Consider the following 15,627-nt stretch of genomic DNA (forward strand, 5'->3'; position numbering starts at 1 on the left):
TCAAGCACCAGTAAATATCAGAAGTAAATATTTGTCTGCTTACTGTTAGTCTGTTTTTTATCAGAGGAAATTGTAATTGAAAATAGCTCAGCAGAGTTTGGCTGGAAGCCCTAATTTTAATTTGTCTTTTGCTATTACAAACTTTTACAAATCATCTCAGCATATCTGTAAGAAGTTCTCCTCTTCTTGATTTCAATAAGTGACAGTAAGAGCCCCCAGTACGCATTCATTTTTTTTGGAACAGATTAGTGGTTTTAAGTTAATATTTTATAGTCTAATTATTTTACCCATAAATAACATTATTTAGGCTGAGTTTTATTAAAACTGGCTTGGTATTTATCTAGTTTTACCTAGGTACTTGCATATGTGTACATCAGTTGGAATTATATAAATAGAATCAACAGTTCCATGTTCTTCAGTTACTGTATGAAGATTGAACATACTCGGAAAATATTTTTGTCTATGTGCAGGTGATAGCAAGTGTAACAGTCAACTATGGCAAGGTCTGTCTTATTTAGTCTTGGAAATTTCATTAAAACAACAAATAAATGTTCCATCCCACATTTGTGTGCAAGTGGTCTTTGATGATAATACCCTACAGTTTTCAAAGGTGTGCTTCAAAATCTGTTTGATATGGGGAAAAAAACCTACATAATTTTCACCTAGTTAAAGCCAAAACAAAACTTGTCTGTGGAAATACAGTATGGGATAATTTCCTCGTCTTGCACATGAAGATCAAACAAACTGTTCTTTTTTACACACCAAACAACTGTTAAATTGGGAAGGCTGGGATTGTTCATCAAGCTTTGTATAATTAGATAGCTGGGTAATAACATATAAATGTTAATTGTTTCAATCTGATTAATTTTGTATTTTATCCGTTATACTCAGATGAGATTTAGTGGTAATTACTTTTTATGGCATTTCAAAACTATCTCTAGCAGAGAGGAAAAAGGTCCTGTGTGTAGAATCTTTCAGTGAGCACTGGGTAGAGCTCTCCTAATCTGCTAATTGCTTCCTTAGGGGCTTGTTATGAATATTTACAATTTTTTTTAAGTGCAGGAGGGAAGGAGGAGTTTTTAAAAATGTTTGCTACAACTCTGCATTTGTGCAGATGAGCATCTTCCTGTTTTGTTGCATGTTCGTAGCAAAATTTGATTATTTGGACCATGGTTTAATAAATGAATTTCCTTTCCTGCTGCAAGGTACAAATTAAGTAATGTGAGGTCTGACTTGCAACACTGACTTTCAGTTGTTTCCATGCAAAATATTAACTACATAATAGATTATATTTAGGTTGCAGTACTACATTGTTAAACCCCCAAAATGCTTTTGCAGTGGACAAGTATAATTTACTAGCTGAAGTCAGATACAGAATTTGGTAACAGATATCACCAAGTTTCCTTTGGAACCTGCAAAATTTTCAAATTTAAGTGTCTAAATAAACCAATCAATAGAAAGATAAGGACAAGCAAGCTGGATCTTGTTTAGTCCCTATTATATCTGTATAAAATTTGGTCTTATTTTAGACTTTGTGAATTATACTATTTACCAGACTTGTTTTTGTGGTCCTGACACGAGCTTGACAAGATCCTCTGCTTTTCAGCATTCATGTGATTTTGAAGAGATGAAATGTGTGACACTGAAATTCTTCTCAGCAGGTGCAGTGACTCCTTAGGCACATGATGCTTTTCTGTAGGGAGATGCCCAGGAAGTTCCTTTGTTAAATTATAATGAACTCTTTCTTTGCTGGTCCAGAAATAGGATTACTAGTACAGTTCACATCCATAGAAGATACTGACAATGTATTTTTCCCATTGGGTGTGGAATCCAACTGGTCATGACTGGTTTTCAGTTTGCTGAATAAGGATAAATCCAGCATTACCTATATATAAGTGACTTTTTTTTTTCATTGCAAACCAGCACCCCTGACACCAAACCCCTGACACTGCCAAGAACAAAAATACAGACTTCCTTTGCATTAGTGATACAGATTTCCTTCAGAAGGCTGTGTGGGCCAACTCAACCTTCCCTTAGCAATGCTTCCTTTAGAAAAGATTTTCAACCTTGAAGTGTTATTTAAACTAACTTTGACAGGCTTGATTTTTATATCCATAGTTGTCTGCTTGAGATTTTTGTTGTGGGTATAATTTCCTTTGATAGAAAGGGGCAAAGAGTAGACAGCACTCGTATCATAGTAATTCTTTTCTACATAGAAATCATAAGAGAATTCATCTTGGGAAGTGCCTTGTAACATTCTGATCTTGGAAACCTCCAAAGATGGGAATCTGCACCACCTGTGCTCACAGGAGCACAGAGCCTGCTCTGCTGCCTAAGGTCTCATTCCACTGAGTAGTGTTGTTTGAACTGGGTTAGTATTAGCTCAGGGTGTGTCTGGAAGTCCTGGGAGTTGCACATGAGATGTTAAAAAAAAAGGTTCCTTAATTTTCTTTCATCTTTAGAGCTTAGAAGGGATCTGGCTGTTTTCTTGTCCCCTTTGCTTCCATCATCAATACTCCTTTTATTTCTACTTTTCCTACGTTCCCTGGTCTCTAATCCTTCCTTTCTCTATTTTTCAACTTACTCTTCTTCCTAGTGCCAGTTGAAACCATGGATTTCTAACTTTCACCCCTCTCTGTCTTTAAGCACTTACTCTACTTTATTGTTGGGACACCCATCTATGTGTTTTAATACTGAGCATGGTCAGGGCTAGCATCTGAGTGCAGAACTTGCTAGGGAAGATTTAGGTGTAGGTGCAGAGAAGAAACTTACTGTTTCTCTGGGTGAAATCCAAGGATGAAACTCCTGCCTAGGAGTTCCAGTTGCTTGAAATGTACTGTAGAACAGGGTAGTAGTGCTGCACTGCATATTTTTCCTTTTGAGACTGAAGCAGAATTAACCCAAGTGTTTTCTCTTAAATTAAGAGTATCATCAGCAAGGCAGTACTAGAAACCATCTTGATAAGTGATATTAGTAAGCCTAAGGAAACTTTAATTCATGATGAGAAATTGATAATTTGAAGTTGAATAGTTAGGTGTTTTTTATTTTTTTAAATTCCTCCCTCTGAATTCGTAGTCCAGAACATTTTTGTGAAAAACATAATAGCTTTTGGTATTATTTCACTGGGTAAGTCTATGTAAGAGGCTTGAGGCTTGGGCAGCAGCACTGTGCATCTCTGGAGTACGTGATGGATGATGGATCAGTTTTGTTTATTTGCTTTATTTTCTGTACACTGCATGCTGTGTGTGTGGTGGATCATGAAGTCTGAGTGCCTTGCCCTGGGTTCTGCAGAGAGGGGAATCTAGGCCAAGCCTAGGCAGAGAGGGGAAAACTGTTCCTTCTCTAAGACAGACTTAGTGTGGTGCATTAAGGAATGGGGGGAGGATATAAAGACCCCTGCTCCTGGGGGGAGTAAATCTATCTCAGAAGTCATGGAAGCAAGGAAACTTTTCTAGTTACCCTCAAATTACAGGGAACAAAGGGTAAAATTGCTTCACTCACTAAAGATTCATGAACTGAGAACAAGTCTCGCAGAAACAATCTGTCCTAGGTGAGATTTTTTTTTTTTGAGGCGTCTATTTGTTGTCTTGCTCAGAGTATCAGTATTTTCACTTTACATGGCAAACAGCTACTTGGGTTTTTTAGTGATGCTTTGGGGGTTTTTTTGGGGGGGGGGGGGTGTGGGGGAATCTTAGGGATGTTTGGTGTTGTTATTGTTGTTGTTTTGTTTTTTTTTTTAATGTCATTTTTTTTTAACATCACACATCTTTCAAGATCAGAGCCTCTGAAAATGCTTCCCTGGGCCTTTTAGAAAAGGCCTTTTGATGTTACTGAATCATTTCTTAGTGGACAAGTAGCAACCACTAAGAAAATATGACTTCTGGCACTTTTGTGAGTAAAAACAGGTGATCTAAGCATTGGATGAGTTCTGAGATGTTTATTGCCTTCTTGTTACTTGAGAATTTTATTAAGGTCCTGTCTGAGGCAGAACAGCATTTTGGGAAGATTTATGGCAGTGGGTACAAGTGCAGGGTAACAAATCCATTTTGTTGCTAGGCCTCTCACTTGCACACTCCTAAGGAGTATGATCTGACTTTAATATACTATTTTTGCTATTTTTTTTCTGTTTGTGTGTCCTGCAGGAGAACGACTCAGGAACATTGGATACAGTTGGTGCAGTTGTTGTTGACCAAGAAGGGAATGTTGCTGCTGCTGTCTCCAGTGGAGGTTTAGCACTGAAGCATCCTGGAAGAGTTGGTCAGGTGATCATTTTTTTTTTGTGTTTTAGCTGGGAATGATTGTTCATGGCCACAAGCAGGTGAGGTGTCAAGCAAGAGCTGTGACAGCAAATTTGTCTTCTCCCTTCTTTCCTGGTAAATGCTGAAGGCATTTTCACTGATATGCAAGTGTTTGTAAGGTCCTCCATCAGTGTAATAAAACAGTGATAGGTGAGTGTTGGAATTCAGAATAAAAGAAATTCTCAAAACATTGGGCCTGTAAATCAAAGCCTGAAAACACAAAATTTAAACTGAGGCCTTGGGAAAAGCTTCCAAGCTTAGGTGCTAGAAGTAAAAATGTAAATGTAACGCTTAAAACAGAAACATGTTGAGTAAAAAAAAAGGTTAGCTAAAGGTTTTAGATATAAAAAAATAAAAGTAACAGAATAACCTTGATAGATCTATGTGTTAAAACAGAATTGACTAAAAAAGGTCACACTATAATTAAACAAAATTTCTTAATATTGATTAGGAACATCAATATCCTTGTTAACAATGTTTTCTTGATTAATAAATCCTTAAAAGATCTCATAAGCCTAAGTCTTGTGACTTCTGGTCATGCTCTCAACACCTATAACAAGAAGTGTAGAAAATAAGAAAAACAGACCACATTTTCTAAACAACTAAGTCCCATGTCTGTTCCTCATTCGGAATAAAAAAGAATCCCCACGAAATGTGGGAACAAATAACCCACAGGTGAGATGTTCTGTAGTTATTTACCTTTTGACAGAGGTATTAGGGAGTTCATTTCTTGGGCTTAAATACCTCCTTAATGCCAGAAATGGTCTCTTAAATGCTTAGAGTCTTAAAATAAGATTTCTGAAAATATTTAGGGAAGCTGTCCTAATTAATTTTTAATTGATCTTGTGAATTGGAGGAAATGACAAAAGTAATAAAAGAACACATCAGGTATTTATGATGAGATGTATATATATAATTATGATTATAAGTTATTTATAGTTCTATTAATTACTAATTTTAATAGTAATGTATTTATGATGTGTCACCTTATTGTTGTTAGGGAATTTGGAGGTACATCAGAAATTTTATGCTCCATTGCTGTACAGCTGTATTTTTGGTTGATGTTTTCCAGTGTCCAAAAAGCAGTTATCTTTTAAATATGTTTAAGACTTTTTTTTGTTTGTTTTTTGAATAGCAGAGTGAAAGAAACTTTATATGAGCAGGGTTATCTTTACCCTTATTTCTGTTAAGCTATGCCAAACACTCTATGACAAACACACAGATCTCAAGAATAGTAAAAGGATGTAGCAAAATGAGGTGGAATTACAATATGGTTATGATATTCATAGTTTGTATTAATACTTTTTTTTTCTTTGGGTTTCTTTTTTTGCTGTTGTTGCTGGTTTGAGGATTTTTTTTGTATTCTCATTTTTTTTAAAGAAAGGGAATAAACTAAAAACCTCATATACATAATTTATGAACAATGTGCTTCTTTCCTTAGGCAGCTCTTTATGGTTGTGGCTGCTGGGCCGAAAATACAGGAGCTCATAACCCTTATTCCACTGCTGTGAGTACTTCAGGTATTTACTGCTTTTATAAATATTTAATGAAGTTGCTATCTTTCTCTGTAATTAGTTTGCATATTTAAAATACAAACAATGTTTCCAGACTATATTCTAAATTTGTATCATTTTTTCGCATATATATATATATGTCTGTGTGTCAGTATTGTCTTTAAATCCATTAATTGATCTCTTGTGGGTCGCTTATATTGCCCTCTTTACTTAATTAGCAACCATGGGAATTTTTATCCTGTTTTGTATTGCACTGAAAGGACATATATTTGTGAAGTATTAAGGAACCTGTCCTGTGAAGAAGTGTTTATTAGCCCAGTATTGTATTAAATGCAGAATACCTTATGGGAATGGAAGTCTGGTGTAAAGGACTAAGATAATCAGGGGATGTAAAAATGCTGCATGCAGTGTATTTTCCTCCAAATTATTTAATTACTATTTCAGATGAATATTTAAGAGAATTTTTTCTTGATCTCACTTTTCCTCCTGAAAGGGGAAAGGCCAAACCAAAATATTGGAATGCATGTGTCAGAAAATATTTATTCAGCAATAGTGAAATTGATGTAAGAATTAGGAGGGCTTCTGTTCTCTTAGGAGGGCTCAGGATCCTGGATACACAGAAGTATTGTCTTCATGCCTTGCAGAGCATAAAAGTCTTAAGGTGAAGTTATGTGGGAGTTGCTTTATATTTTTTTTTTCTTCTTCCTAGTTGTACGAACAACCTTACCTACTTGTCACACTTATGAAAAAGTGCTTATGTCAGGTTGCAAAATTTATGGTATTGCCCCCTGTTCAGTGGTCAGAGTTATCAGCATTCAATACAGGGAGAGGTGAAGAAAATCTGCAGAGTTCAGATTTGGGTAATGTCAGCTATATCCATGGGCAGTGCAGAGTTAGAGTCCTGCTGCAGAAATAGTGGGGGGAGCAAGGAGACAAGTTGCAGAGTTAAAATTTGATAGAGGCTCAAGAGCATCGGGAATATCCTGTGTTGCTTCTATTTCCCCTGTATTCACATGCGTCTTGCACTGTTGAAGATTTATGTAGATATTCACCCTGAAGTTTCATGACAGTAAAAGCAGATGTCTTTCTTGGTACTTACTCAGGGGATGGTTCTACTAAACTCAGGAGTGTCAGAAATTGTTTTTGCTCAGGGGACACTGTATTGATTTTAGCTTAATAAATGCTTACCAATTTAACCAAATAGATGTACGGTAATTTCACGATTGTAAACCACACCTGATTATAAGCCGCACGTCTGGGTGTCAGCAACTGTCTTAGGTTACAATACAGAGTGTGATAAAAGGTTTCTATTCTATCACAATCTGTTGAGGGTGGAGGCAGTGATCCTTATCTCCGTGGGAGATATTCTGCTAATGGGCCATCCATTGAAACAGGGTGAGGCATTGTTCTTTGTCTTTTCACAACCCATCCTTCCTCCAGCGAGTCATTTTCTGCTAATGGCCATTGAGTCCCACTGTGTGACTGATAAAATTACTGCATCCCATTGGGAGTTGCTCCAGCCAGGGGGAGGAGCCCAACATTTCTTACCAAGATAAAAACAGAGGTTTTAGGACACTAAGGGAGCCCCTTTCTCCACTGGATTCCAGAGGGAAATGGGATTCCTCCACACCACCACTGGACCCCCGGAGGGAAACTGCACCTTCTGCAGGAGCACTGCTTCAACTGAATCACAACTGTCACTGCAGGAGGACTGCAACCACCATTTAATGGGACTGCTACCAACACCCTGCCTGATGAGGTGTCAGGTTGTACTCTGACTCTGTCAGGGTTTGGAGTTTGTTTCTTTGTAGTACTGTATTTCTATTTTAATTTCCCTGGAAAAGAACTGTTATTCCTAATTCCCATATCTTTGCCTGAAAGCCCCTTGATTTCAAAATTATAATAATTTGGAGGGAGGGGGTTTACATTCTCCATTTCAAAGAGAGGTTCCTGCCTTTCTCAGCAGACACCTGTCCTCCAAACTAAGACACAAAGTCAGAGTACAACCTGACACCCCATCAGGATGACACCCGTCAGTCAGGGTGTTGGTAGCAGTCCCATTAAATGATGGCTGCAGTCCTCCTGCAGTGACAGATGTGGTTCAGTTGAAACAGTGGTCTTGTAGAAGGATGCAGCCTCCCTCTGAAGATTCAGCAATGATATGGAAAAAAAGTCCTGATTTCCTCTGGAGTCCAGGGAAAAGATGGCGACTTGGTGTCCCAGAATTTCAGTTTTTATCTAGGTAGGAAAGTCTGGGCTCTCCCCTCTGGCTGGAGCAACTCTCAATGGGATAAAGTAATTTTATCAGTCATGCAGTAGGACTCAATGGGCCAATAGCAGAAAATGACTTGCTGGAGGGAGGATGGAGGCTGCAAAGATAAAGAACAATGCCCTACTGGTTTCAATGGATGACCCATTAGCAGAGTATCTCCCACAGAGATAAGGATCACTGCCCCACCTGGTCACAACAGATGGTGATAGAATAGATACTATGATCACATCCTGTAATGTAACCCAAGACACTTTCTTAGTGTTTGTAGTTTGTTTCTTTGTAGTACTGTATTTCTATTTTAATTTCCCTAGAAAAGAACTGTTATTCCTAATTCCCATATCTTTGCCTGAAAGCCTCTTGATTTCAAAATTATAATACTTTGAGGGAGGGGGTTTACATGCTTCGTTTCAAAGAGAGGTTCCTGCCTTTCCCAGCAGACACCTGTCCTCCAAACTAAAACAGTAACTTTTCGTTCTTTGTCCATATATAAGCCGCACCTGATTATAAGCCGCGCTTCCAGGTTTGGACCAAAATTTTAGTCAGAATGGTGCAGCTTATAATCGTGAAATTACTGTAAGTATTTGGGACCATATTAATTAGTCAGTACAAGTCCAGTATTAGAGATTGTTTGTGGAAAAGCTGAAGTGGGCAGCTTCATATATTTCTTTAAAACTGTTCTTTGCTAAGTCAGCTGGATTTGAAGTCTGTGTGAGTGCTGACAAGCATCCTGGTGCACTCACAGGAGATGACTAGATTTAAGGATGGCCTGAAATAGAAACCTCCTCTCTTTTTGCCGTTACCACTTTTATATAGTGCTAAATACTTGAATGTTATACTATTTATAACTGTCACAAACACACGTATATGGTATTTGGTTCAGAACTTCTAGCATCCATGACATTACCCTGATCCCAGTCCCAGTTAATTGGAGTGGCCTGCTGGCAGGCTGTGAAGCATGGCCATCTGTTCATTCATGGATTTGAAACTCAGACTAGTGGTGTTTAATTAAACTCTTGTTTCTGGTTTTCCTTTAAAGTCAGTATGTCTATGTCTGTGAGAGAGAGGGAGATAGAAATGTTTACAGGAAGTGAGAACTCTTCTGTAATCAATACCATTCTTTTTTCCATTTCAGAAGCTCATAATGTTTTATTTTATAGTATACTTTATGTTTAGTGCAGTTCTAAAAAATATTGATGCCTGACTCTTGTTTAAAATGTGAATATCCAATGATGTGAACCATGAATTTAATTAGGGAGTAAAGGGATGGAAAATTAAGTTGCAGAAAAAGTTGAAAGAATGAAACTTGCGACTTGGCTGGATCATAACAGGAGATGGGTATGGGGGCATGAACATCTGTAAATATTCAGGTGAATCTACTATGGCCGAGGAAGAGAATAATGCATTAAGATACATCATTGTTAAATATTTAGAAAATAAATGTATTGTCTAAACTCTAGAAGATGCCTTGATTTACAAAGCTCCAAGATGGGCAGTGTTTCTTAATGGAAATCACCACTGTCCCTTGATAACTAAACCCAGACTAGACTGGATTTGTAATGGTGATTATACTCCCCTCTTGTACGTTTCCAAATGGGTTTTGTGTGGACATTTATTTTTTAAAAACCAACTACAAATGCAACTTGCATGCAACTTGCATATTAATAAAAACTGTGTACATGCACATTCATTTTATGTTTTATTTTACATCCATTTGCACCTGTATGTAAATTTATTTAAAGGTTGTACATTAAAGAAGCCTATAATCAGTTTAAATTTCTCTGGTTTTTACAATATACAAGCATTTTATTATTTTAATTTCACATGTCTATTTATTTTAATTTGTCTTTGAGTCATAAATTTGGCACAAATCTAGTTGTTTCTACAGGGAATTTTTTTCCATTTTGTGGGGAGAAGAAAAAAAAGAATGAAATTAGATGGTTGTTGCTGTGGTTATTGAGTAATGTTTAATGTTTATTGTTACATGACTTCAGAGAATAGCTGACTCATCAGATCACATTGGAATTAAAAAAAAAATCTTGAATAAGAAGTTAAATTCTAATTCCCCTAAAGCTTTATGAAAAGTATCCTCAAAATTATTTGGTATTAATATGCGTTAAACCAAAAAAATTTAGTTGAATAATTCTTTGGGAAATAAAAGGTTTCTCTTTTGTGGTGGTTTACACTTTTAAACTTCTTTTTAATGGTTGCTGAGAATAGAAATTTAAGCCTTGAGAGTTTGTTATATCAGGCTCTGTATTCAATCATGAAAAAGGATATTCTTTGGCGTTAGTTTTGTCCAAGCAATTTTGAAGGGTTAGGGTTTGTAAACTCTTTTCACTCCATACTTAAGAAATTGTTCATGTCTTTGGTTCTTGGGAGTGATGATCAACTAGAGATTGAGCAAGTTGGGGAAGAGCTGTGGTGTGGAGAAAGGAAAGTTTGGAATAGTAATTCCAAGTAGGCAGAGTACAAACTCTTGCATAGTGAATTCCACATGGAATGGATGCATTGGATTGAACCAGAGCTTGGAGAAGAGGCTTTGGAGAAAAGTTCTCCAGGGAGAAGTACAGGACTGGGAAAAGCACCTCCACTGCATTATCCAGGCTTCTGAATTTGTGATATTGACACTTTATAAACTGGAGATGTATTTGTTTTAGTAGGTCAGGGTGACTTCTCAAGATTTCGTTTTTTGTTCTTAGAAGACCAGATATTTATATTTTCCTAGAAAGGTTTTAGTCTGTGGTTATCTTTATAGAAACTTCATTGGAAAAGGAAAAGTTTTAGTTTAAATGCCACAATTAATAACACATTAGACTTTATTCTTGAATTTTTATTTCTTTTGTTCTAAAATCCTCCAATTGAAGCTTCAATGTCTTTCAGTACCTCCCTCATAAAAAAAAAAAAGGCAGGTTGGGGGAAGCTGTCACCACACAAGTACTTAAAAGTAATTCCAAGTTTCTGTAGTTTTCTTTCAATGGTTGTGTATTATTTGTAGACATCTTGTATCTTCTGCTTGCCCTGTGGCTACTGGGAGTCTTCCTGCTTTTGCCTGTTCAGGAAGGCTTTGGTATTAGTTCTTATGCTTCTTAGCAAGTTGCTTCTTAAATATTTTGTCTATTTTTATAATATTTTTATGTTGAATGTGCCAAAGGTGGTGGTTCTGAACTTGCTTGGGCATGACATCAGCTATTTGCACGGTAATTTCATACCTCTAACAGTTACTTGACCTTGTTGTTTGACCACAATGGCTTTGGTTTTACTTTTGAAAAGCAAAAAAAACCTCAAAAACCCCCAAACTTCAAGGTTTACAAAATACAGGATGTTGTAAAAAACACAGTGGGGTAGATGGTGAAACTTAAGAATTGCAGTGAATTTAGGGGGCCTTAGATCCAAGGTTTATTCTGTAACTCTCAGTTTGAAATTTGGTTTCTGTGTAAACAAGTAAAGTTTTTCTGATTTTTTTTCCCCCATCTTTTTTTTTTGAGTCATTTTGATGTATAAACTCTGAATTACATTAAAATTAATACTTTGATCGGGGAAAAAATGACTGTGGGACTTTATTGGCAGCTGAAGGGTAAACAGGAATTTGAGTATCTCAAAATCAGTATTAAAATTCAAGATAATTCAGGGAATGCTGCAGTTGCAGACACAGCCAGGATACCTGAGGAACCTTAAATGTGACATCTAATAACAGTGCAAGGGTCATTCTGTGCAGGAATGATGGTAGAGACAGAGTGAAAGCTTGTTAAATGAGCTGAGCATGACCTTTAAATCAAGTGGCCTATATTTAGTATAAATGTGATTAACAGCTAAACCAGGTTTTGGATCAATGCAGTAGAAGCCAAATCTGTGGTGTTTAAAAGCGCACAGACACAAACAAAACAGGCTCCCCTTTAAGCACCCCTACCACCTCGCCCCAGAAAGAGGCCAGAACACTCCTAAAGCTGCTTGGAACTCTTTAGTGGGTGTTTGTTGTTGGTATATGAATGTAAACACAGGAAGATGGGTATTATTTGGAGGGAAAACATTTGTGAACAAAACCCAACCACAGGAAAAACAATAGTCCATTTTTTGGCTGTACTTTAGGAAAACATTTCCTATTTTTTCCTGAGCATAATAAGAATTAAAGACTTTGTGAATATTCTTCTCATTCAAAATAATTTAAAGTGTGACACTGAATCTCCTACTCAGTTGGAATATCCATGATGATTGTGAATATTCATTCACTAACTGTGCCAAAAGTAATACTGCTGGGGTAACAAGCAGGCTGTACTTTTCCCAGGAGATAAATTGAAAAATAACACTTCTCTTTGGGTATGCAGAACCTTAACAGTAAATGTAAGGAGAAATATGAAATGAAAGTAACAGCTAGTGCAGGATGCCTTGAAAATGCAACCCTAAGTGAAATCTTTGGGTGGAATTGTAGAGACTGAACATGATGTCTTGCATTCGTTTCATCTTTACAACAGCAGGAAATAGAAAGCATGCAAAGGATGGGTGTGTTTTATGTCTAGGTAGCAACCATTGAAGCCAGCAAACCTTTAATATTGCATTTCTGAAGATAGAAGGTCTTGCATTATTTACAAAATGAGAAATTCTGTGACATAAAGCTGCAGAATCTCCAGCTTTTACTAAAACCTATTTGAAGAGACTATATGATACAATAAAGGCACATAAGTTATTCTAGGGAGATTTAAAATACGTCTTAATTTATTGTCCCAAAGAAGAAGGAGTAGAAACTTGAAATAATTGAGCTAATTCAGAAAAATTAAGGATGTTCAGAAACATTATTTGGTTTCAGGGCTGAGCCAGAGTTATGTTTTATTGAGAAGGTAGCAGGGATATCAGATTTCTGGAAATACCAGATTTATTTATGAGGTATAGTTGAGGATTCTGGGAAAAGTCTTTCAATGCTGTCTTGCTCTTCTCCCCGGCACAGAATCTTTTCTTGAATGGAATGAAAATCAGATAGAGAAAACAGCACAAACTTTATTCTGTGTAAACTTCCTCAAGAGTTTCTTGTGTTGGTGAATTCACCAAGATATTTAAAAACTGTTAAGGTCTCATAACAGAAGCAGTGGCCTCTGTTCTCAAAAAGGCAGTTTAGAGATTAGATCATAATACTTTAGAAGCTGTGTTGGATATGCATTTGTACATAATATGCATCATTCCATGAAGGAAAAATAGCACACTTTGTGTTGTGAAGAATCACAGAATTTGTTTAGTTTGAAAGGAGCCTCAGGAGCTTGAGTCCAGCCTCCTGCTCAAGGAGGTTTCTCTTGTTTTTGAAATGGATAATAAGAGAATAATGCAATAAGGGAATTATTATATTCACTTTTCCTTGTCCCATCTTTTAGTGCTCAAATTGTGTTCACATCTGTTCTTTCCAGTCCATTGTGTGTCTTATGGGTGCTTTTGCAGGCAATATGGAATGTGTAATGTGGAATAGGATGGAGTAGGAATGACACTTGTGCAGAGATGGGCTGTGATTGTTAAAATTGTTTGTTGATCTGTGCCCTCAGCCAGCATTTTGGTCTCCTTATGAAAGCCACTGATCTGTAGATTCCTACTTGAAAACTCCTCTTGCAAACAAACTATAGTGATGTGCAAAAAGTAAATACTTTTAAGGGAAACTTTAATGCAAATGAATTGACTTGTAATGCATAACTTAAGCTTTGTGATTGCTTTTTGTTGAGGGCAGTAGTGGCTGTGTTAGGATCCAGTGAGTGAATACCTGGCCAGTGCTGTTTTGTAGAATCATGGAATAACTTGTGTTGGAAGGACCTCAATGGATGGAGCACCTCTACTCTGGGCAGGGATGCCTTCTAGACCAATTTGCTCAAAGCTCCATCCAGTCTAGCCTCAAACAGTTCCAGAGATGGGGCATCCACAGTTTCTCTGAGCAGCTTCTGCCCATGAATTACATTTTTAAAGTGATTATAAATCTTGCTTCAAACTTACATAGCACACAAGTGCAGCATTGTCTGTCTGGTCTGTCTTTCTGAGTCCATGCCCCCAATACCCAGAGGAATTTCACATGCAAATCTTGTATCCTGTGCAGATTGTTTGAGCTACACTGTGTGAGATGGATATCATGATACAATTAATATCTTTGTAGACATACATGTTACCTCTCAAAATCAGTCTGGCCTGTAAGATTTGGGGAATAAGAGGTAATTTAATGCATCACAGATGAAGCAACTGCATATGGAGAAGAGTTATGTCATTGTTACTGTGAACCAGATGTGGGGTGGAGGAAGAGGAGGTCTATCTCCAGACATATCAGTATTTACCTGTGAAGGGAAAGTTTCTGTCAAGAGTTCATTCAACCTGTGTGTCCAGATGCAGTTGGGAGGCTTCAGTGCTGTAGCACGGGGTTTGTGAACTAACTCAGCACTACCACGAGTGTGGGAGAAGACAGAGGAAGCCTCAGGCAGAGATGATTTGTGGGAATGGTAGGCTTGAGCAGCAGTCACTTAAATACAGTACTGCAGATTTTACAATTAAAACACAGTACAGTGTTCAAAGCTGAGGGGTTTGTCCTCAGAATGATCAGAGTAGTGGTTTGAATTGCCTTTGTTGGTAAGAACTGGATGGATACAATAATCAGAGTGCTTATTGCCTCTCAAAATTTTAATTGGCCTTGATGTTATAACGTCTGGTAGACTTGAAGGTGCACAGGCTTGTGGAAGTTGTAGCCTCCTGCAGGAGGCCCAGATTTTGTATCCTGGGCCAGCAACTGAGCAGCACCAGTTCTGGATACTTCATGCTGTTCCTGCAGCTCTGCCTTGCCCAAGTGAAATAGATTTTAAATTGAAAGCAATCAACCGTGCAAAAGAACATGGAAATAGAGCTGCAGCTAGAGAATTCCACATTAATGAGTCCATGGTGCGCAAGTGGAGAAAGCAAGAAGATGACCTATGTCTTGCAAAGAAGACAAAGAAAAGTTTCCGCGGCAATAAAGCAAGATGACCACAACTAGAAGACATACTTGACTGTTGGATTTCAGAAAAAAGAGCAGCTGGGAGAAGCTTCTCAACTGTCTCCATTCAGATAAAAACCAAAGTGATGGCAAATGAAATGGATATCAGTGAATTTAAAGCAGGGCCTTCTTGGTGCTTCCGTTTCATGAAATGATGGCAGCTCTCTATCTGTGCAAGGACAGTGGTGTCTCAGCAGTTGCCGGTGGATTGCAAGGAAAAGTTGGCCACCTTCCGGAGTTACTGCAAAAGCAAGATCTCTGAAAAAAATATACAGGCCGACCACATCATCAACATGGATGAAGTCCCCCTCACCTTTGATATGCCGCTGAACCGAACTGTCGAGAGAACCAGAACATCAGCGTTAACAGTGTGCACCACAGGAAACGAAATGACATAGTTTATTATAGTTCTCATTGCCCCCAATGGTAATTTTTAAAAGAAAAACGTTGCCTAAAGAAACAGTTCCAGCTGGCATAATTGTTGAAGTGAATCCTAAAGGCTGGATGGATGAAGAGATAATGAAGAACTAACTATCAGAAGTTTGCATTCAGAGACTGGAT

At 37.5% G+C, this 15,627-nt stretch overlaps 1 protein-coding gene across 5 annotated transcripts in view; it reads left to right on the forward strand.

The window, feature by feature from the left end:
• The window catches only part of TASP1 (taspase 1), an 87,660-nt gene that overhangs the window by 35,280 nt on the left and 36,753 nt on the right, over positions 1-15,627 (forward strand). For all 5 annotated transcript variants that reach the window (XM_033055185.1, XM_033055188.1, XM_033055187.1 and 2 more), the window contains 2 exons: positions 4,143-4,262; positions 5,740-5,818. In XM_033055185.1, coding sequence (XP_032911076.1) covers positions 4,143-4,262; positions 5,740-5,818 — 199 coding nt within the window. The remainder of the gene's footprint in view (positions 1-4,142; positions 4,263-5,739; positions 5,819-15,627) is intronic.

Source organism: Catharus ustulatus, chromosome 3 (assembly GCF_009819885.2).
Source record: "Catharus ustulatus isolate bCatUst1 chromosome 3, bCatUst1.pri.v2, whole genome shotgun sequence".
Lineage (NCBI taxonomy): Eukaryota > Metazoa > Chordata > Aves > Passeriformes > Turdidae > Catharus > Catharus ustulatus.